This window comes from Anser brachyrhynchus (genome assembly GCF_964034855.1).
Source record: "Anser brachyrhynchus genome assembly, chromosome: 4".
Taxonomy (NCBI): Eukaryota; Metazoa; Chordata; class Aves; order Anseriformes; family Anatidae; genus Anser; species Anser brachyrhynchus.
Window position 1 is genome coordinate 32,742,164 of NC_137698.1, and position 23,323 is coordinate 32,765,486.

Genomic DNA, 23,323 nt, shown 5'->3' on the forward strand with positions numbered 1-23,323 from the left:
ACAATGAAAGTCAAAGCCAAGGGTCCATAGTTTGAATTTAGTCTAAAATTGTCTTTTAGATAAGTACCTCAGGAACTGGCTCTTATGGTCAGATTTTCTTTACTTAAAGTGTATGACCTCCAAGTTTAATGATCTTCAGAAAACCCTATTCTTCTATTTTTCTTTAATAATGAATATTTAATGTCTTTAAATATTATAAACTGCATTTAGAAGCCAGTCAATACTTAATTAGGTCTCTGCATTCTTCAGAGGGTACCCAGAGAAACCCTTATTATTCACCAGGCTTTCAGTTGAATGATTATATGCATAGCACTTCCTTGAAGACAGATTCAGCAAAAAACCTTGTTGACTCCTCTGCATTTGCAGAATCATTTTTTTCTAACAGATATAAAATATGTAGCCTCTTATTCTGCGAGTCATCTCTTTGTGCTCAGTTAGCTTTTTCTTTCATTAGCAATTAAGAGATCTCAAGAAATAAGGACAAGGATGAATCAGAGTTAGATGATAAAGGAGGAGAAAACGACTGCAAGGCTGACTGCAGAAGACAGAAGAAAAAGAATTGTATAGATTATATGGTAGCTCAGTTCTGGTGTGCATTGTATGTCCGAACACAGAATACAACAAACATTGTTATGAGCTTTTTTTGCCAGGTAGGCAAATAGTGCCCAAGCTCCCCTACTTCAGTTTCAAGTCTGCAGGCATAAAGCAAAAGTTGGTACGCATGATATTTTAAAGCAGTTTGAGATACTTTCAAAAGCAGTATGTCTGTGATTTAACTGAAAAACGAAGCATAAACATTTTAAACTGCTCTTCTTACACCTTTAATATTCTTAACTAATTTAGAAGTTGATTGTGTAGTGTTTCAAGAGCATCTGACTATCGTCAGCTGTGATCCTCATCTCCATCCTTCCTTATACTGGCTTCAGTGCTGACCTGATCCTCACCGTGACATTTCACTGTGCTTTACAGCCAGAAAGCTCCCTTTCTCCTGTGTTAATTTTCTACCAGCTTGGCACAGTGAAATGGCTCAAGAAGGGGTCTGCTGAACTTCAGCTCCAGGGGGGGAAAAGGACTGTGAGGAACCACAGGTGAAGGCAATATTTTGGCATGCAACATCTCGGCAGCTACAAGTCACTGTGATTTGGAATGCTGTAGGGGCTGAAGCTTCAGTGCGACATGCTGTGACCTCCGCTTGAGCAATGTTTGAGTCACGTATGCTTGATGTTGTAAGCTACTGGATGGGTGCTGTCTTTTAATATTTATCTGTATAGGATTTATTTGTGTCACAGTAGAGATATCAGAGCTTGGTCGTATTTTTTTCACAATGAGCTGTAAAAAAAAATGCTGTTTAAAGGAGTCATTTTCCGTGAAATTTATCAGAAACAAAGGAAACATGTTCTTTGCCAAAAATAAATAAATAAGGTTTAAACAATTTTCATCACATGAAAATATAAAACTTAAAGTATTAGGATTTGAGGACCCAGAGCAACATTTTATTAACTTAATCCCTGAAAAACGGATTCAAATGGAAATACTGCTGCTTGCTGTATTTGTGGTAGGTTTTCTTCTAAAGCCAGCAGTCAAAAAGTACAGAAGGATTGCTGACAGTGTTGGAAGATAAATATAAACAGTCTGGACCTTGAGTTTTTTTTCTTATCTTTAGCTCTGGTAGGAGGATGCTATAAATGATTGCCCTTTTGCTGTCTTCTATTGTAAATCAAAGTTGCCCAGCAATGAACATTCAACCTACTATCATCCAGAAGTTCCCCATTTTAGATCCTAAAAGCAACTGCACAATCTTCGTATCCGTCTGTTGGATGGGTAGATCTTATTTCCAGAACCCTTATAATAAATATATTCACTAGTGCAGAAAACTGTATCTGTCACAATCAGAGTGTTTGTGTTTTTAATTGGCAGATTTTAGGAGAAAATTACAAAGCATATAAAACAAGATTTCCTGTTTTTAAAAATTAGTGGCTAACTGTACTAAAATAAAATAAAATGAATAAGTAACAGTACCAAGAACAAAACTTCCTCTCACATTTACACTAAAGATAAAGCCCTTCCTTCCAAAATTGAATGTGAACAGCATGCCCTTTGTAATGTAATAAAATAGCTAGCTGACTGTAATGCTGTTTGGAAGAGTTCAGGATGTATGGTAACCTCATTCCATCACAGCTGGATGGAATCAATTAAAATTAATTTAAACAATTAAAATTGGTTAAAAATCAATTACCATATGTGCTAAAAGATTTCATAACTCTTGAAAAGAACAGTTATTTGAGAATATTGATAATTTTTTTAAATAAAACTTGCTACAATTCTGTTTAACATGACTGATTAGGATAATGTATTCAGTTTCAAATTTTTTTCTCTAATCCTATTTCAAATAGGATTTTTATTTCACATCTTTTATATTCTGTATTAAATCATTACTTTTTTTCACTGAATTCAGATAATGCTCAACTCATCTGTCTTTGACACATTCAGTTTTTCATTCCATCTGTCAGAAAATGACTACTTAAAATTTTTAAGAATATTTCAAGTATTTCTCAAAAATTCAAATTGAACTTAGATAAATGAAGGAAAAATAGAGGACCTCTTTGTAGTGATTTAGAAGTAACACGCATTCTTATGCATGCTACAAGAAGGACTATTTTCCTTGACAGAATTCATGAAAAGGTTAGATTGTAATGACCAAAGGTAGCATAACCCGAATAAGAAGACCACACAAATAAAAAGACACTTTCTCAGACAACCTCAGAAAGGGAGTTTAATATTCAATGTCTATTTTGGCCTTCAACTCAATCAATGTTATCACCACTAGAAAGAAAAAATAATATCATTTTTTCTTTTCCAAATGTAACTTCAGTTAAGAGGTAATTTTGGTGGTGCTTGGGAGTTTGCAATCAACAGAAGTTAAAAACTTATACTTTCATTAGGCGGGTGATGAAGTCACAATCAGACAGGTAATTTACTGGGCAAGGAGGGATAGATAGTGCCTTGCCTATGAAGTTGCATTACAGTGAAAGGTCGTTGAGGATTTGTTTTTCTTGTCTACTATTTCAAATCGATAATAAGCAGCTAGGCTAGTTCACGTGTGTTTGGCTGTGCATCTGCTATCACTCAAAGTAATATAAAAGTGCAATAAAACTTTATCAAGTGGACATTATGAAAATGTCTTGTTTCCATAGGTACATCACTTCTAACTGTAGAAGCTTATGAACACAAATTTACAGGAGAAAGCATAAAATACAGTATCCTTGGTGATGAGGAAAGCGTATTCTCCATACACCCAATTACAGGTAAACTTGGTTGTTTTTCTCAAGTGTCTGTCTAGGTTAAAGAGTGTGGTCTCTTCCCTGGTGTGTAAGAGAGCGTAACTTCTCCGTTTGCTTCAGTTCCTTCTGAATATGAGCAGCAAGAGAGCTGCCTTTTGAACAGCCGTAGTCTATTTGGGCTGGCCGTAGACAGTATAAGCAGTTTTCCTCAGAAGTAGCGTAGATAGGTTGTACTCTTAACAAATGCCATTCTCTCTGACTTCCTGGTGGCTTTCATCTCTGATTATTCTGCTGTCACCAGGCACCAAGCAGTGAACTCCTGCAGAGCTGCTAATGTTTGCTGCAGATGGACAGTTTAAAACGATTTTGTTTTGTTCAGATGAGAGGCACTTAGAAGTGCATATGCTTGATTTCCAAGTCCTTCTCATTTCACTGAAATAAAGCTAGAAGTGTTAAGCTGAATGACTGTCATAGTCACAGGCAAGTTTATCCCTGAGGAAGTGAATCTTCTCCAATATCAACTGCCCAAAAATATCGAATGCCAAAAAAAGAAAAAAGAGATGCTACTATTTTTTTGTTTTGTTTTTTTTTTTATCAGCCAAGTTGCAAAATGGTTACACAATGTTTTAAGTCTCATAAGCACTTTCTTCACAAACACCAGTGGGATTTGTGTAGCCCAGGATGTCGCAAATCTTCCTTTGAGACTTTTGAGCCATTGTAGTTGAGTATTGAAATAGTTGGTGTAAATGTAATAAAACCTTTTTCCCATTTCTTAGAAAATATTGAAGTGCTGCCTTTCCATACTTTTAAGAGCAGTTCTTTCCTCAATACTAATTTTGACACCAGTGGCTCTCTACCCATTCTTTATAAAGCAGAAGTATTTGGAGTTGTATTGATGCCCTCTGTAACTTAGGTGTTCATAACAGATAGAGGTCTGCTCCTCTTCAGTTTTCAAGCACTGATGTTAATTAACCCTGCTTTGGAAAAAAAAAAATAAAAAAATCTCCAGAATTGTTTGCTGTTACCAGACATCCACTATACTATCTAGAAACTTTCCCCTTATTAGGGGAATTTATTATATTGTTGAATCACATAAACTATAGTTAGAAGTGACCCAAGGATGTAAACTAATCTGTCCCCTGCCACAGAAAGGGAACCAACTGTGCCTAAATCTAACAGGCATTAGTCTGTCATGTTCTTAACAACCTCCAGCGATAGTAATTCTGCAAACTTGGTAGTCTCTACAAGTCTTTGCAGCTGGAAAGTTTTTATTCAAATTTACCCAAATGTCTGCTGAAAGAATTTCAACTCATTACTTCTTAACCTAATAGCAATAGATATAAAGAGTTTTTGCCTTTGTCTTTAATGTATTTGAAGAGTGTTACCCTGTTTCTTCTCTGTGTGCACTTCTCTAGAATGAAGCTCTGGTTCTTTCACATTGTCCTCATAGGTGATGTTTCTCAAACTTGATTCTTTGCTCCATGTTGCTACCCAAGGATCTTTCAGTTACTCTCTGCCTTCTTGAAATGTATTCCTTCTGCCACTGTACTTTTTTTTTTCTGTATACAGAATGTGATAATTTTTAAGTATTGTGCTGGATATAGACTACCTGCCACCTTTACGTTCAAAACACAACTCTTGATCACTGGAGAGATCCATAAACAACAATTAATCATTGCCGCTTGTCTTAGAAAACAAAATAAGAAGTACTAGCTTAGAAAGACACGGTAGTTGGGGCCTTACGCTATCACAATTTTGGAATATAGATATTTATGGCATCATTACTGAAAAATTAATGCAAAACTCAATTTGAAATCTAAGGAAACTGACATACAAATGGGCTATGTTTGATGCTAATGAAGAATTTTAATATATCACTATATTAGAACGTTGAAATGATGACGACAGATTTCCAAGGAAATTTCAGATGTAACGTGGAGATGTCTAGTTCTGTCTGTTGTCTCAGTCACTGATTATTTTTGACAGAATAACAGTTGGTGGGGAAACTCACTGCATCAGAAGGAATCTAAGTGCTTTGCCTATTTGTCAGATACAGCTATTGCCCTGTTTGTATATAAATGGAGCATTAGATGTAGCTACGCTGCAGATGAGAGCCAGGAGTCTCTTGAGACACAGCTGGTCCATTGTCACATGTCAAGGAACCCACATCACACAGCCACTTTCTTCCTCTCTAACCCCTCTACAAGTTGATTTCTTTTGCTTTAGGAAATTGCCAACACAGTGGTTGATCAGTAAGAACTTAGCTGAGATTTATCCAATAACTTGCACTTAGAAGATGATGTCAGGTATAGGGAGGACACAGTGGGAAGCTTGCTGAACTTCTGTGGTGTGTCCAGCAAAGGAGACCACATACATTATAGGTTTCGTAACTGCTTTTGTTGGTGTTCTTTCCTAACTATGCATGTCATCTCTTTCTCTCATAAACAGGTACAATCACAGTAAAAGAGCCAAAGTTTCTTGATTATGAAGTTAAGAATAAAATACATCTTTCAGTTTTGGCTGAAAATAGTTTGGATTCAGCGCTCTGTGGAGTGACTATTTTGATACAGGATGTGAATGACAACTTACCGAAATTTGAGCAAAGCTGTTACAAAGCATCGGTATGGGAAGGCCAAACTGCTAAAACAGTCATCATACAGGTAAGTAAATGTTTGTAACTACAGAACTCAGCCTGCGAAGATACAAGTTTGGTTAATTTGGTCACGAATGCAGTCTTAGTCTGTTTTGGACCACTATCATCTTTCAAAAATCAAGAGTGGGGTTCTTGGTGTAGCTACTACTTTGCTTGCATATCTAAAATATTCAATGATTTAGTCTACACCATGCTTCAGGTCTTCCAGTTTTATCAAGTTGAAGGAGAAATATCTCATTTATATTATTTAAAAATCTTTCTTTATATTTGTACTAGTTGTGCAGCTGGACTTAAAATTCTTCTTTTTTTTAATATTCTGTTTATCTCTTCAAGTAGTTGAAAAGAATTATTCAAAGCTATGGTTCTGGTTGCAATGTAGGCTGGGTCCTGCATTAATGCATCTACTGTGAAAGGGCTGTAGCAATAAAAAGAATACTTTCAACCCATCAGACTAGGAGTGGAGTCAAATCCAAGTGTTCAATTTAAAATCTGATGCTTAAAGAGCAGCTTGTCTCAATTTAAATGTGCAAACACTTCTTCCCCTGAATGGATCCATTCTCTGAAAGTGTTTCCAGCTGGCCACGTTAGAGCAAAAGAAGACATCAGATGGACTAGAAGAACACATAATTTCCTCAGTACATGTTCTTGCATTGCAAGTCAGGTCACAGTGAGGGTCATGTTAGGTACTAAAGATATTCCTCCTCTAGAGAATAAATAAATGGAAAGCTACAAATGCCTCACAGGCAAAGCGATTAGAAACTGATGGACGTTGTATTTAGAGAAACATATGTCCAGCAATGGAGAAGAATCAAAAGGCAGTCAACCCAGATGTGTAGTCAAAATTTTATGACATGATACATTCTACTATGTTTCCTTTATTCCGTCTGACTGGTTGCCTCTGCCATGGTTTGGATCCTGTACTCATTATAATGCTTGTTCAACAACCAGAAAAATACAAAGACAACTCGTTGAAGAGAGTCAGAAAAATCTTTGAGGAACCTGTGCGCTGCTGTTGAATGTTATTAACAATATTGCTTTTATAGCAACATTTACGCTGCTGGTTTTTATTTTAAAAAGTAATTAATGAACCATCCAATGAAAGGTTTGAAAACTTTAATAATTCCTTTTACCCTTTATCTGTATAGCAGTAATGCTTTAAAGGGTAGTCCTGGACTAGTGAGAAAGTTCATTTTTAGGCACTAAACAGAGATAGGATTCTAACAGAAACATTATAGTAATGTAAACAGTGTAAAAATGATTACATTCACCTCTAATGCTTTATGTAGTTGAATTTCAAATTGTGTGGGCAAAGAATTTATGTGCATACTATCTCAATTCATGAGCAGATTTCATGACCTCACATGACACTTGTGTTGAGGGCCAATATGATTATTTGCTTAAATCTGTGCTGTCATGAGGAAAGTAAGCAGAAATAGATAACTGTAGTATATTTTTTTCTTGCTGAAATAATGTTCTGCCATTTTGAATTAAGCCTCAGGTTTCCTCCTAAACAGATATTTGCAACTGACCTTGACAGTGGGCTGAATGGAGAAACCGAATACTCAATTTTATCTGGTAACGAAAATGCAACATTTCTAATTGATTCAGCAAGAGGGATTTTAGCAACTAACACAATCCTAAATCGTGAAAACACTTCATCTTACAGGTTTGTATGCAGGGATCTTATAAAACCTTATTCTTCTTTTTGTTCACTTCAGCATGAGATTGCTCATGGTATGTGTTTTACAGTTTTCAGTTGATATCCATTAGCCACAGAGCCTGGGTGCAAGCCAGGCAGCATTGAAAACAGCCCTAAAACTGGCCATTTGTACCATGGATTCTTGGGTATTTCTCAAAGTTAAGAAGGAAAATAGTTTTATTCAATCAATTGCAACACTTACTGATATAAGTGAGCATGATGATTCACTAGAGGAATGATGACAGTTCCTGGTTTTCAGTTCATTAAGAACTACACAGCCATTCCTTTTCTGGAACCATTTTTTTTTATACATAAAGGCAGAGGGAAAGCACTCAAACCAAATCCAAAAAGCAGGGACATGTTCTGTTTTTTGATTTAAAATAGAATATATTTCAAACTTCCTGTATAATCAGATAAAGATTCTTCTGTAATTTGTTTCCATCTATAAGTTGTCTTGTGCTCAATATTAGTTTTTTCCTGTTTTCCAAGAAAGTGTGAGTAAATACAATCAAGTGGATGTGACAATTTTTCTTTATCAGTCGTGCCATACTTGAATTTAGAAAGAAAACAAATCATGCCTTGAGAGAAAGTAAGAGCATCCTGATTCATAAATATACCCTTTTTATATACTGCAATCTCTACAAAAATTAGGTTGCTTTATATGTGTTAGTGGAAATTACTTTTTTTTCCCATATGGCTGGGGCATCAGTTAAAGTATTTGCAAGTTTCTGATCCTCCAGGGCCTCAAATTTTTAATCATCCAATCACAGTTCTTATGAACCAGAATAACTTTTAGAAAACCACATTAAAAAGATGAACAGAATATGATTTTTTTTAAATATCAGTGTAAGATAATAGTCTCCTAAAGGGAATGCTTTGTGTTAACTTAATATGCAGAGTACTTCATTTGGAGTTTCTTTTTCAGTTTTTCACTGAATCAGAAACATCAGTCCTGATTTTTAGTCACTTAAATAGCATAATACATTTTATTTACGAGTAGTACTTTAAAGAATGCCTGTAATAAATCCTTCAAGGAAGGATGTTTGCTGTTAGTGAAGCATTGAACATGTAAGTCTAACAATTCTGATATCTATCTTTAATTGGAAGCCTGACTTATTTCAGTATTTATGTTGGAATTCTAGCAATTTAAATAGACAATTTGTTCAAGGAGTCTGAAGCTTCATATCCCTTCTCTTTATTAATACTTTTTTAATCGTGTTGCTAGGTGAAAAGTGAATAGCAAAAGAAGCTTTTAAAAGTGTTATGCTGTTTAATTTCAAAATGACACCATTGGTTCTTTCCAATTTGCAAGGAGTTGTTTATTTTATCTAAATTGAACATTTTCATCCCCAGAAGTTCTAAGCCTCTTGTAAGAGGGATTGTAATGAAAGTGTTGACAGAACCTTAATTTTAATGCCTTGGCTGAGATATTTTTATGGGAGTTTTTTCCTGAAACCTTAGAAAGTGATTATTTTTAGTAAAATATTTCCATATGTACCTTCCCAATATTCATTCTAGAAAAAATACACTTTATGTATGGAATTATACATGGTCACTGACTGAATACTAGTCGGCAATTCAAGTTGTGTTCTCTCAGTGTCAGAAACCACAGGGGCACCCAGAGCAGAGTTTATGTGGTTCAGGAGTGGAAGTGCAATCCACAGCTTGAGTTACAGCCTTGGTTTTCTGTACTGTCATGTGAACCTTTAGAAGTTGGTATCTCCATGACACTTTGAACAGCAATTTTGACTTAGAGGGAGAAATTAAACTTTCAGGAGATCTGTAAGGAGACCCAGGAAGCATGACACACATAAAAATTGTTAGTACCCAAAACATTTAATAGATATGCTGGGTCCTGACATGTAAATTCTTTCTTGTAGCTTGATGTTATCTGTTTTCAATCATCTCTTTTTTTAGAGCACCTGCTGAGTTAGATTTAATTTTAAATTTCATTCTGGATAATTCATAATTGTGGGGAAGAGTGAAGAAAGAATTTTTTGCTTACAGTAACAGTTTTCTCTCTATTGTTTAGAAGCTGGTTCCCACAGAGTAAACATCCTTCTATCTGTGTTTATCCTTGCTTATTGTTTTCTTTGCTATGTTGTTTGTGGAAATCAAAACGTTGTTGACAGTTCACTACTGATCCTTATGCAGGCCTAACATGGATGCCTAAAGGCAAGCTCTCTTAATCTGACTATGAGATTCTGGTCCCACTAAAACCAGTGGGAACTTCGAGAAATGGTGTCTGTATTCAGTAGTTTCATTTTATCGCTTAATAATATAATGGGGGGGTTATTCTATATCTCCACAGACATTGTCTGAGTATTACTTTGGAAGTTTTCATAACACCTGATTTTCTTGTTTCTGTTGTCTCTCCGTAATCAATGAGGACAGTCAGGTTCCTCCAAAGGACAATTCAATACTTACAATTTATTCCTGCTCTGAGTTGCTTTCTGGAGAAATGTCTTATTTGCAAGAGTCTTGCTAGCTTTTTTAACTACCTGCATTTCATATGAAATTGCGTGAAATAAATGCATCCTTTTGTCATTGTTTTCAGTATATTTTTGCCACCTAGAGTCTTTTGGACATCGTTCATACAAGAGACAAATCATAAAACTGCAGACAGTCACCCTTATGGAAAGAAAGATGGAGTTTACATTGAGCAACAAGGAGCTGAAAGAGCTAACCTGTTTTTTTCCCTGTTTATATCATTGGTGAATAATTCTGTGAATTTTGACAGATGGTGACAATTGCTGCTTCCTTTAATTGTAGGTTGGTTGTACAAGCTGCTGATAAAGGAAACCCTAGACTTTCTGCTACAAGTATTGTGAGGATACAAGTGGTAGATGTTAATGACAATGCTCCGATTGTCCAACCACTGGGGGAAGTGGAGGTCCCAGAAAGTAAGTGTCATGGTACAGCTAGGTGATAAGATCAGGATTTGTCAGACCACGACAGTACTTTCAGTGAGTTGTTTAACCGTAAGATTATAGTCAAAAGGATAATGGATCATATTAATACTGAAATATCAAAGTAAAATGTGATCTGCTTTTGTTCTCAGAGGCATTGTTCTTACTCTGTAGACATTGTATTTAAGAACAGTTTGGAATAAAATCATAGGCAATTCAGAAAGAAAAACAAACTCTACAGAAATACATCTGTAATCTGTTCCTTTTGGACTCCAATGTCATATTGTTCAGATGTCTTCAATTTCTTCTTTTCTGCAATAACAATACTTGGTGTTAAAACCAGCATTGCTAGAAATTAGACATTCTGAAGTTCATTGTGATGAAAGAAATTCTTTCTGTAAATTTGAATGAAACTTTAAAGTGCTATGTAGCTTGATCTAGTTGATGAACACGAAGAAAAGGGCCCAGACCTCCAGGGTTCTCATCCCATCTGGTATGTTGTGTGACATTAGCTCAGCACTTGCATATCTTAAGTCCTAAGCCCAGCAGTTTCAATTACAGACATCATATATGTGATGCATTAAGATAAGCAGCAGCATGTTTATAAAGACTTAGTCCAATCCTCTTGTTAACAGAATGTATCAAGGCTGTCTTTCCAGTGATTTTTTTTTAGCTTTTTCTAAATTTAGCTCCCACTGGTAATGACAAGAACAGGAGCCATGGATGCACAGCAGCTGTAAAGTACTGGCTATTTATTTATTTATTTTTTATTCAGTTTAAGAACATTTGCCTGAGGGCATGGCACAACATGTTTGAGGCTTAATGCTCCAGGTGTGCAAATGGGAAATGGTTTAGTTTCTGTTAGCTCCAGGCTTGATTAGATTATCACTGATAGTCGGATTCAATTTGGAATCTGTGGTACTGTCAATTTGACACATGACAAAAGCTGTCTGTATACAATTTCTAAATCTCCTAGAAATATATATTGAGCCCTTAAGGTTTTGTGCCATGTGGCTCTGGCTGGATATTTCTCTAGTGGCCTCTTCCTCCCGTGGAAAAGCTATCATAACTGCGGTTGTTGATTCTAGAAAGACCAGGAGACTCAGTTAATGCCTCAGTTAAATATTCCTGTGGAATTTTGTGACACCGTTCAGTAAATTCATGTCAGCTAAACATATATCACATTTCCACATGTTGCCATGTGGAAAAACATGGAAGTTCCTGTTGCTGGTGAAGAAGCAGTTATCAGTATACTGCATCTGTGAAAGCCTAAAGAAAACCCAGACTAAAACTGGGAAGAAGCAGAAGCATGTGAAGAAATCTGCTACTTGTTTCTGTATTATTTCTGGATCTTGCTTTTATTCTAAAACATGAAGCCATAAGACAAAAAAAAATCTAAGGCAGAAAGATTACATATGCCTAAGATGTAGTATTAGAAAATTGGCAAAATCCTCAGAAATTGTAATATCATCTTTAGCTATGACTTACTTACTCCAAAAATTATTGTTTCAGATGTCCTTCCTGGTTTTACAGTGACTCAAGTGTCAGCAACTGATGCGGACTCCAACCCAGCACTTCAGTTTGGCTTTACTGATGACAATAGTTCTGGAATGAAATTTGCTATCGATCAACACACCGGTGTAGTCACAGTGGTGGAACCATTAGATTTTGAAGAAACTGCTGTGTATAAGCTGGAAATCATAGTTTCAGATTCTGTCCATCAAACAGAAACAGAACTCACAGTCCTTGTTTTGGACATCAATGATAACCCACCAGTGTTTACTCAGGATTCATATCAGGTGGGGAAGTGGGAAACAAACAACAAATGTGTGATGTCCTTCTCTATATGAGGATAAGTAGTGGGAGGGCTTGTTCACATTTGTGTGTTAAAAATGTATTTGATCACCACTAAGAAGGGAGGTCTCTGCAAACTATTACTGAGAACAGAAACAGCAGATCGTGCAAAATGCTCTTCTAGGAAACCCCTGCCCTTTCCTAAGAATTCTGCTGAAAGGACTGGAAGACTTGTTCTGTTTTCGTGTTTGTATATTCTGGCTTCAGAAGAAAAGTGGTGTGAATGCTAGCTGTACTCCTTACACTATGCATTCATCACACACTTACTGGATATAATCCAAAACCAGTTTGGGGAGCAGTGTCCATTGTTCAGGACTGATTGTTCCTTCTGACAGAATGGTAAACAAGTTGGTACGTTTATTTTGGCCCAATTACTATGGCATGCATTTCTTCATTTCCAGTTATGCAGCTCTTCCAGTTATGCAGCTCTTCAGAGGTGTAGTAAATGTCCCTGTGGTAGGTTAAACATGTATGTTTGTAACATGTAGCCCTGCTTTATAGCCATGGCACTCTTCTAGGCAGTGGGGGTGTATCGGTTTTGACCTCCCGAACAGCTCCTACTAGACTGAAGGCACAGCTCAGCTTTTGAACTACTAGACAATTGTAGAAGACAAGTTGTCTGACATGTTTTGAACCAAAGCTGTTTTAGGAGCCACAGGCCACCAAGATGTTGTCCGTGGGTTCGTGCCCGGTGCGCCATGCCAATAAGCACACAGAATCGGAATCCACATAAAGGTTTTTAATTAAATAATAGGCCTGACTTCTTCATGGGAGACGAAGGCTGTGGGGCTTCGATGAGGGTTACAGACAGGAGAGAGACAGTCTGGAGCTGCAGGGGAGATGAGGCTGCCAAAGCAGTCCTCTCTTTAGGCCTCATTCATGTGTGGCTAGGCTGTGGGGCTTGCCCAAGAGAGCCTAGAGCGTGGATTGTTCAGTCTGGCAAGAAAGATGCTCAGGAGGTATCTTACCAATGTATCCTAACCTGGTGGGGGGAGTAAAGAAAAGCCAGACAGTTCTTCATGGTGCCCAGTGACAGGGCAAGAGGCAATGGGCACAAACTGAAATACAGGAAATTCCTTTTAAACTTCAGGAATAACTTTTTGTTCTAACAGTGATTGAACACTGGCATAGGTTGCCCAGAGAGGCTGTGGAGTCTCCATCCTTGGAGTTATCCAAAACCACAAGCATATGTGCTCCTGAGCTATGTGCATTAGGTGACCCTGCTCTGAGCAGGGCTTGGACAAGATGGCTGCTTCCTGTGGTGCCTGCAGGCCTCAGCTGTTCTGCGGGCCCGTGGACTGAGCTCTTTGCTTGACTTGGTGCTTTTTGTGTGCAGGGTGTGCTCAGAGCCAAATATATGAGGCACCACAGAAGACTTTGATTTAGTAATGCTTCATTTGTAAATCTCAGACAGCTTTAAGAAATAAGTTTAAACATTTGGCTTAGTAGAGAAATTTCAACCTCTGAGCATGTGTGGGGGAAGCAGTTTAGCTGCTCAGATAACTGTGGGTCAGGCTCTAGGCACCTGTGAAACTTTCAGGCATCTGAGTTGTCAGGCTTTGTGTAAATCACCCACTTAGACTTTTAAGTCAAGATCCCAGAAAAAAATACACTTTTAATGCTCAAATGATTTCTAGATCTGGCCTTAAGTTTTTCTCAACACTCGTGTGTGTCTGATTTTGACGAATAGTTTAGGCAAGTACTTGCTTGTGCAGGTGCTAGGAATTTTTTGTAGATAGAAGCAGACCTTACAGGCAGGGTTATGAACTGATGTAAATCAGTACAGTTCTATTGACTATGCTAACATAAACAGCTGAACTCTCTCCACAGTCCTGATGTTTTGATATGTTGCCTGGACAGTATGGTACACTGCTTCTTTTTAGACAACGATATGTATAATTCCCTATTCACAGTCCTGTAATTTTTACCCTTTTACTGTCCTTTAAAGATAATGGAAGCTCTTAAGAAGAGCAAGGACTGGCTTGGCTTTCCAGATTAAGTGAAGAAAACAAAAAAATGTTTTTTCAAATTAAATTACAGGAGTAATCTGGTGATTATTCAGGCTCTAGTGCTGGAATTTTCAGGGTTTAGGAGTTGTGGGGGTTTTGTTTATTTTTGGTTTTTTGTTTGTTTGTTTTAGATTCCCCAGACTGGCACTGCAAACTGTATTGTATCTGTAGAAATCAAGATATTTCTGAAAGCAGGGAGAAAAGCCTGTGAGAAAGCCAGGGAGAGTGCCAGGGAGAGTGCTGTGAAGTATTCCTTCCATTAGTGTATTACTGAAGAGAAATTCAGCAATTCATTGAATTTTTCATAACTAAACCTGAACTAGATGGATTTTACTACTATTTAAATCTTACTATAAATTTTGGCTATATTGTATGCAATATTTTCAATATCACAGCTCTTCGTTTTGTCCCTGAAGGAAATGGGTAGGTGAAACTTTACAAAGTTGGGAATTGTATTTGTGTGGGTTTTTTTTTCCCCTAACCAGATCAAATGAAGGGAAATGTATCTTTTTAAGTTCAAAATATTTCATTAAGTTTTATCAAAACTGTCATTTTACTTTACGTGCCAGGTGAGCTTTCCAGAACTCATTTCAGTGGGTGCCACTGTTCTGACTATCTCTGCTGTGGATAGGGATTCACAGCATAATGGAATGATTTCCTACAAAATCCTCTCCTCCTCTGAGGGATTTTCTATTGATCATAAGAATGGTGAGTCTGTAAGCATAGTTTATTATTTCAGCTTATTCACTGTAAACTGAAAAGTCTTATTCCATTCCTCACCTATTTCCAGTGATCAATTCTGGAAATCATTGATGACTGAAGTCCACCATATATTTTGGCTAAATCTGCCATTATCTCTGTAGAACTGATATTATCAAAGACCAGGGTTCTATTTGTCCCTGAACCATGCACAAGATATCTACTTACAGCATTTCATAGGTGCTATTTCCTTGATGTAGTTTAATAAAATGTTGATATATGTTTTGTTTTGTCTCATGACATTTCAGATCACATATTAGGCTGCATTAAATTTAAGTTCATATCTACTATTTTTCAGAATAAGATGAACATATCATAATGGAGTTTTTCTACATTTTGGGCTGTATGTTTTTAAGATTTCTACTTTACAGTACTTGTTATTCAATAATCCTAAATGGATTTTAAAAGTTATCTAAATTGAGAACACACTTTCCAAAGTACATAATTTTCTTTAATAGTGAAGAGATTTACTGATTTTTCTGACCGAAGTCTGTAACACTCTGGGAGGTAGCAAATTGTGGGTGTGTGTGTGTCTCAGTATGCATGTGTATGTATTACTTTTGATAATGTCAGCTTCAGAGATCATCAGATACTGTGAAAACGATGTGTAACTGTTGTTCAGTGAGCAAGTGCATGTCACTTTCTGTTCCCAGGCATTTGTGAGATGAATTTTTTGAATGTTTTATTTTGCCTCTTGTTTTCTACAGTTTACATGTTCAGCCTGCTATAAGGAAGATACATTTTTGGTAGTCTATATGCAGTATGTGTATTTGATACTGCATCATTGTGGGTAGGCCTTGGCTTAGAGCATTAGCTGTGATTTCGTAGAATTACTTTGGGGTGTGCAACCATTACATTACAACCATGTCATTTTTAGACATGACTGATAAGATTCAGCTTTTGTAATAACATTTACATGTCTTAATGAGTGTGGGTTTTTATTATGTCTATTTTATTTTCAGGTTCAGTGTACACTACCAAACCAATGTCACAGCTGAAAAACAATACCAGTATTCAGCTTCTGATAGCTGCCATGGATGGTGGCAATCCTGCCCTGAGTGCAGTCACCTCCGTAGAGGTACACATAGAAGATGTAAATAACCATGCCCCTCAGTTCACAAGGGCATTGTACAATCTCAGTGTGAGAGAGAATGCCTCAGTTGGAGAAAGTGTCCTCGTGTTTTCAGCAGTTGACTATGACTGGACACATGAAAATACATACATGGAATACTCTATTATTGATGGTGATGCTGAGAATCTATTCACTGTGGAAACAAGTGTCATGGAGTCAGAAACATCCTACAAACTCGTTGGCAATCTTGTTTTGAGCAATATTCTTGACAGGGAAACTGCTGCTTCTCATCGTTTGATCCTCCTTGCCTCTGATCATGGAATGCCCTCCTTGAATTCCACTGCTACCGTGCTAATAACTGTACTGGATGTCAATGATAATCCTCCAGTATTCAGCAGCCCAGAGTACCATATTCATGTTAAAGAAAGCACCTCTGTACATAGTCATGTCACTGAAGTTTCAGCAAATGACCGTGATGTGGGCACTAATGCAGAGATCACTTACGCTATAATCTCTGGAAATGACAAACAGTATTTTTCCTTGGATGGGAAAACTGGATCAGTGGATTTGATAAAAACTCTGGATTATGAGGATACCATGAAATTCACTTTACTTGTCCAAGCCACAGATGGAGGAGCTGATGTAAAAAATGTGGCTTTTTCTGTTGTCCATATTAGTGTCCTAGATGACAATGATTATGCCCCACTGTTTTTGTTTCCCAGCATGAACTGTATTGTCAGTGAAAACTTGCCTACTTTTTCTTTTGTGTGCTCTATTAATGCACTGGATTTTGATAAAGGCTCTTACGGACATCTTACCTACTCCATCCAGTCTTCATGTTTGGCTCAACGTGAAGTTCCTAGAGACCATGATATGTTTTTCATTGACGCTTTGACAGGAGATATTCATACAAAGCAAATGTTTGACTTTGAACGTCAGAATAGGTACTGTCTCATAATCCAAGCAAAAGACAAAGGTGACTCACTGGCCACAGTTACAGTTCAGGTAGATATTGAGGGAAAGGATGAATTTGACCCAGTGTTTGCACAAGATCGGTATTTCTTCAATCTCCCTGAGAAAAACGAAGCAGGCCAGTTGCTTGGCCAAGTGACAGCGTCAGATAATGATGGTGGACTAGATGGAGTTGTTCATTACTCACTGCTAAAAACTTCTCCATTCTTTTCTGTAAATCAAACCAGTGGTAATATATATTTGACTGAAAGTGTTCATAGAAAGAAAAATGGCAGCAAATGGAATGATGACAGCCTGGAATTGTTGATAAAAGCACAGAGCCCAAAAATGGAATCAAAGTTCACTGTATGCACTGTTTTTGTGAATGTTTCTAATTCTCCTGAGAGTTATCCCATCGTGTCAGCATACAGCCTGACCTTTAGCCTTTCTGTTTCCTTGATAGTGTTCCTGCTGCTTTCTATCAGCCTTATTGCACTGATTCTGAGACATAAGCAGAAAGATACAATGAACTCTGGTGTGGAAAAAGAAGCAGTATCCTCCTCGGCTTCTGATTTCAATTTGGCCAGAGAAGATGAGGACTGCCAGAAAATCCAAAGTACTGAGAGCAGTATGCTTCCCATGGGTGCCATAGCAGAATGGCTGAGCTTGGCAGGAATCGAAGAGAGGAAGGATGGTGGTGTCCCCTGCAGGCATTCAGACTCCAGTGGCCGCAGTTCTGCTGAAGGAGAAACAGCGGAGGATGAGGAAATCAAAAGGATCAATGAACATCCTTGTAGAAAGAGGGCCGGCTCTGTGTTGAGTGAGCAAGGCTCACGGGTACCAGATTCGGGAATCCCAAGAGAGTCTGACCAGTTCTCCTGGCAGTCTGGTGAAAATGATGTGGCTACCACACGAAGTATGGAGAGCATGCAGGCCATTCAAGGTGAAGGTGGAGAAGAAGCCTGTGATGTTGCCTATACAAAGAACACAATGTTGTCCCAGACACTAAAGAAAATTGGAATAAAAGAGAAGGACATAATGGCAGACCTCACAAGAGAATATGCCTTGATATCGGATAGGCAGGACTCTGGGTATGATTCGCTTGTAACTCGTGGCACCTCTGATGAGGATCTTAGAGTTGGTTACAACTGGGATAATGTGCTCATCTGGCAACCCAGATTTCAACCTCTTGCCTCAGTGTTTAATGATATTGCAAAACTGAAGGATGAAAGTGTACACATTCATAGCTTCCCTAAGGAAAAGAAATCTTCTAATTTTCCTCCTCCCTTGATAACGTCAATAGCTCAACCTGGCATAAGGACAGTGCCCCCTCGAATGCCAAATACAATATCAGTGCAAGTATTTAAAAAATACCCTCGTTCTCCATTTATCCAAAATTCTGGATACCCTTCACCAGCTATGACCCCCAGTTTTTCTCCCTCTCTATCTTTACTTACCATGCAGACACCTACTGCTTCTCCAGTAATGTCTAATGGGAGAATGATAGGAACGTGTCTTATTTGTCCAAGCCATGAACTTGCAACAGAGGAAGAAATTCAGGTCTAGGTTATTAAATGACGGTAGTCTGTGGAAAAATGTATGGCTTGAAATGTTTTTGTTTAACAAGCAAAATACGCCTGTTGGAACTGTATCACCAGTATTCTTTCTGTTTTCAAGAGCTGAAAATGTTAATATATTAACATAGCCACAAGCTTTCTAACAAACCTTATTCTTTGTAGGGTATGCTGTGAGTCCATGAAGTTTCTCCTTTTGCAGCTCCCAGCAAGTGTGGTTTTCCATGTAAATCAGACAGACAGGTGCCTGATATCCAACTTGATCGAGTTTACAGGTTTTTTTGTTGTTTTTTTTTCTCATAATGTGTCAATAACAAATTAATGGTAGTACCTGTTTACTGTGGAAAACCTGTATTAGCATGCTGGTAGATTCTGACTGCCGCTGTGGTTGCTTCAGGAGAGGGTACTATAGGGATGTGCAAGTATGGCAGTTTTGGCCAAAAAGTCATGATTTATCTGCATAATAACAGATCACTCATAGGGTCCACTGGAAAACATAATAACCAATGGTAAGATAAAAGTAACTTTCCTCTTTATTCCTAGAGTAATAAATATCTATTGTCTTTCTGTCAATAGGACAGAAGGATCCCGGTCCCCAGGCAGCTGTAGGATAGGACAGTGTTACGGTTGTGAAGGGCTCGTATGCCTCCACCCTGCTCTTTGGTCCTGTGCTGGGCACATCTCTGCAAGACCAGATACCTGGCCTTGTTTGTTGTATGTATCATACATATTGCATTTCATCTATGTACGTATATTCAGACATGTACACATGCCTATACTGCTGTGTATGCTTGTATATTGTATCAGATCAATAAAACACAGAAAATCTTGAGTAACTCTGGTTTCTCTTCTGTGTATATTTAAAAGTCGTTGATGGTTCTTTTGCATCATGTATATTAAAACTGAGCTATAGGTAAGAGCAATTAGTGCCTGGGAATCTATTCCAAGTTGGATATGTACAGAGGGTGTATATTGTATAGGTTGTAACAGCTAAAAGGAAATGCATACAGTGCTGTTAGATTGAATGATCATGTGGGATTAGTATCATGTGTAATGCCTCAGTCATACATGTCATGATCCTTGCTGGTTTACAGCCTGTGGGTTCATAACCTACCTTCAAATAAGATCCTGTTTCTAAGGCTGCACCTGCATGGTACAAACTTGCAATGAGATCCATGCTGCTATGCAAGAGTGTTTCTTTTAAAGCTGGCATGTGTTCATTACATGTGTTCATTAGGGATTCATCAGGGTCGAGAAATCTTACTAAAAAAGAAGAGGAATAAAAGTTTTATAATTGGATGAAAACCTGTACCAGGAAGAGGGAAGAAAAGAGGAGGAGCCATTCCCAGTTCATATCTGGATATAGAGCATCAGTTCAAGTCCATTGTTTCAGTATGAATTGGGTCATTAGATTGGCTGCCCCAGGGTTGTGGGATAAACTTCTTTGGACCTATATCTGAAGAAGGCAAAATGTGTTTTTGCATTTTTATGTCGATATAGACTGCATGTGCAGTTACCAAAGTTTCAAGATTAATTCATGAGCTTTCAAAGTAACTTGTTTTGGCTGCTTATTGATGCAGTAGTTATTTTTGCAACTGAATGGAAAATACTAATTTTTGAATGACATTTCAGTGAGAAATCTGTGTACATAAAAAGCAACTGTAATGCGATGCCATGACATCAACACATAATAATTTCATAGCTCAAATAATAAAACACTATTTTAAAACTTAGCAGATTTTTCTATTATAAAGGCTAAAGGTTATCCACAAAACTTGTTTTCCACCCGTTAAAATTGCGCCATCTACAGCTTGTTTGGTTTTGACATATGTCTTGACTGTAAAGTCATTTCTGATTAAATGAGAGGTATTCTTTGTGATGTTCAGCTCTGTGTGTTTGTAGTTTCAGGAGGCAAACAAGACACAGAGAACTGCTTTTTCTGTATAGTCAGCATCCTAGCTGCTATCATTTTAGTTTCAGGCAGCCACGGTCAAGTGGCAGCTGTTGTTGCTCTTAGTAGGAGCAACAAGCACATGCTATCCTCATAGAGGGATCGTCTTTGCAGTGGGTGATCGGTGGAAGATCAAATGCTTCAAAAAGCAAAACTATGTTTCACAATGATGAATATGAAGTGGTATCTAGGGTGTTGTTTCAAGTATAGATCATAGATTAATGGTTTAATAGCTTTTTCTTCACAAATATTGCTGTTGCAAATAGAATAATATTAGTGCTATAGATTTTCAGGCATGCAGTCATACTTTTAACAAAGATTTGGACCTTACCACACTTGCTAACATGGGCCTGCTGTAATTCTGCCTGAAAAAGAGCAAATCTTGTTTCTGTTCTTTTTGCTCCTTCAGATATATTTTGGTTTTGATGCCTCTCTGAAAGGATTGTGACTCACATCCTATTTCTCAAGCACATGAAATAACCAAGACATACTTTGTGCTCCTCTTAAATGCTACAAGAATTTTTTCCTTTTTGTGTATTAGCTCATTCTACATCAAACAGGAAACAACACTTAGGTAACATATTGTTGTTTTGTATACTGTCAAGCTTAAAGAAGTGGCTATTGAAACAAATGTTTGCAATAAATCATGCATAGTTCTTCTAACCTTACTGTTTTTTCCCCTAAGTAAACAGTGTAACATCTATAATTTACCATGAGTTTAATATTAGCTTGAATTGAACAGGCTGTGTTACTTGCAATTCTGCACACCAGTTTTAACACTTTGGAGAAGGTACAGAACTTGTTAGTGGAAAATCATATTAAGCTCAAAATGCATAAGCTATAAAATAAAAGACAGTTGTCTCTTCTGGAATTTTGGCTGCCTGCCTTCTGGATTTCTTGTTGGCAGCCTTGAAAACACTGGTGTAAATCACTACCAAATGGATATCAAAATTCCATCTACCAGTAGTAATCATTAAATTGACATTCAAGCAGATTCCTGTGCAAAGAGGAAAAACTTTCATAGTTTTTGGGAATTCATCATTTAAAGATTATAAAAATATATATACCTATTTTCTAAAATGATATGAGAAAAACACTGGTTACTTACATAAGTCCATATTTAGTCTGTAGTTTATCTTCAACTGAAGACAGGAATTGGTCCTAAACCAGGTCTAGACTTAGAAAAAAAAAAAAGTTCTGATAAAAATGAACCAAGTCTTTTGCCAAGTCTATTGCACTGCTCATTCCTACTATTATTTATGATTGGTTGCTATTGATTCTCTTTGCTTTTCTTTAACTTTTCTTTAACATGTAGCTTCCTGAAGAATTTTCCCTAGCCTTTCTTCCTCACAGTTAGTATGAATATATGCAAAACCTTTCTTGGGAGACCTGTAAGACAAAAATGTGCTGTCCTTACAAAAAAAAAATAAAATAAATTGCTAGAACATCAGCTAACACCAGACAGACAGTTGTGTCTGTATGGCTTTATAAATTTACAGCCCATGGAGGCAAAGGCCAATTGGTGATTTAGGTGGCCATCATAGGCAGCAGTGTGCAGGGGTGTTGTAATTAAACATTCTCCTTGGTCAGAGCTCCCAATATGTCCTAACTTCATTGTTCCTTGAAAACCAGCCCCTGGGGTAGAGGAAGGACATGGGGAATCCTTGCGGGGAGGGAACTGGCACAAGTTTGCTGTGCATAGAGGGTGGTGTTCCCTCAAATCCTGTAAAAACGCTAATTAGAATGGGACACACTTGTGACTGTAATGGAAAATACTGTAATGGTAGGTTTATATTTAGAATTTGGCTTACTTTGCAAATGAAATGGCTTTGCAGCTTCTTGCTCCTAGTATCTGGCACAACAAAACCAACTGACTATGGCATTGTGTGGCTTAGTTTGCTGATGATGATCTGGTTGGAACAACTAAGGTGTTGCAATATCAAATTGAGTATACTTTTGAGTCTTGCATAGCTGCTCGTTCTGCTAGCTGTTCACCATCACGTATGCAAAGTCTAATATATATTCAATCTGAGTACGGATTTGGATGTTCAGGTCTCATTAAACTGAACTGCAGTCTGGCATCCAAATCCTCGTGGTGGCTTTGAAAATTCCACTGTATATACGCACAACATTTTTAAAACAGTGGAAAAAATGTGGTTGCCTAAGCAAAAGAAGGGGCCTTACAGAAAGGAAAATTGAGCATATAAAACCTTCTCTTTTAGGCTTGCACTTTACGTTGCAGCTAGAACTATTACTTATAAAAAAAAAAAAGCTTTTCTTGTACAAAGTATGAAACAGAAGACCTTCTATAAGGAATACCGAGAGGTATTAGGGTAGTCTGAAATTGTGAAATGGTTCTGTTTCTTGATACGGATGTGCTACCTCAGCAATGTAGAAAGTACCAAATCCTTGCTAATCAGAGTCACAAGAATCAAAGTTTCTGCCCCATTACTGTGCATTTGACTGACCCAAATGAGTCCTGTGCCTGATGAAGCAATAGATGCCAAACCAAATGCCTGAAAATGCAGATGTCACGTTAAAGGACTGAAATTATCCACTGTGATACTCAAAACTTTAGTTGAAAATCTCACTACAACTAGAAAAATATCTT

The 23,323-nt window shown here is 37.4% G+C and overlaps 1 protein-coding gene across 1 annotated transcript in view; it reads left to right on the forward strand.

The window, feature by feature from the left end:
* Window positions 1-19,597, forward strand: part of DCHS2 (dachsous cadherin-related 2) — a gene marked incomplete at its 5' end in the record, with an annotated part of 107,774 nt that extends 88,177 nt beyond the window's left edge. The window contains 8 exons of the mRNA XM_080590920.1: window positions 3,195-3,305; window positions 5,730-5,941; window positions 7,449-7,600; window positions 10,406-10,536; window positions 12,055-12,341; window positions 14,975-15,113; window positions 16,127-18,278; window positions 18,927-19,597. Coding sequence (XP_080447046.1) covers window positions 3,195-3,305; window positions 5,730-5,941; window positions 7,449-7,600; window positions 10,406-10,536; window positions 12,055-12,341; window positions 14,975-15,113; window positions 16,127-18,278; window positions 18,927-19,083 — 3,341 coding nt within the window. The 3' untranslated portion in view covers window positions 19,084-19,597. The remainder of the gene's footprint in view (window positions 1-3,194; window positions 3,306-5,729; window positions 5,942-7,448; window positions 7,601-10,405; window positions 10,537-12,054; window positions 12,342-14,974; window positions 15,114-16,126; window positions 18,279-18,926) is intronic.
* Between the last annotated feature and the right edge of the window lie 3,726 nt (window positions 19,598-23,323).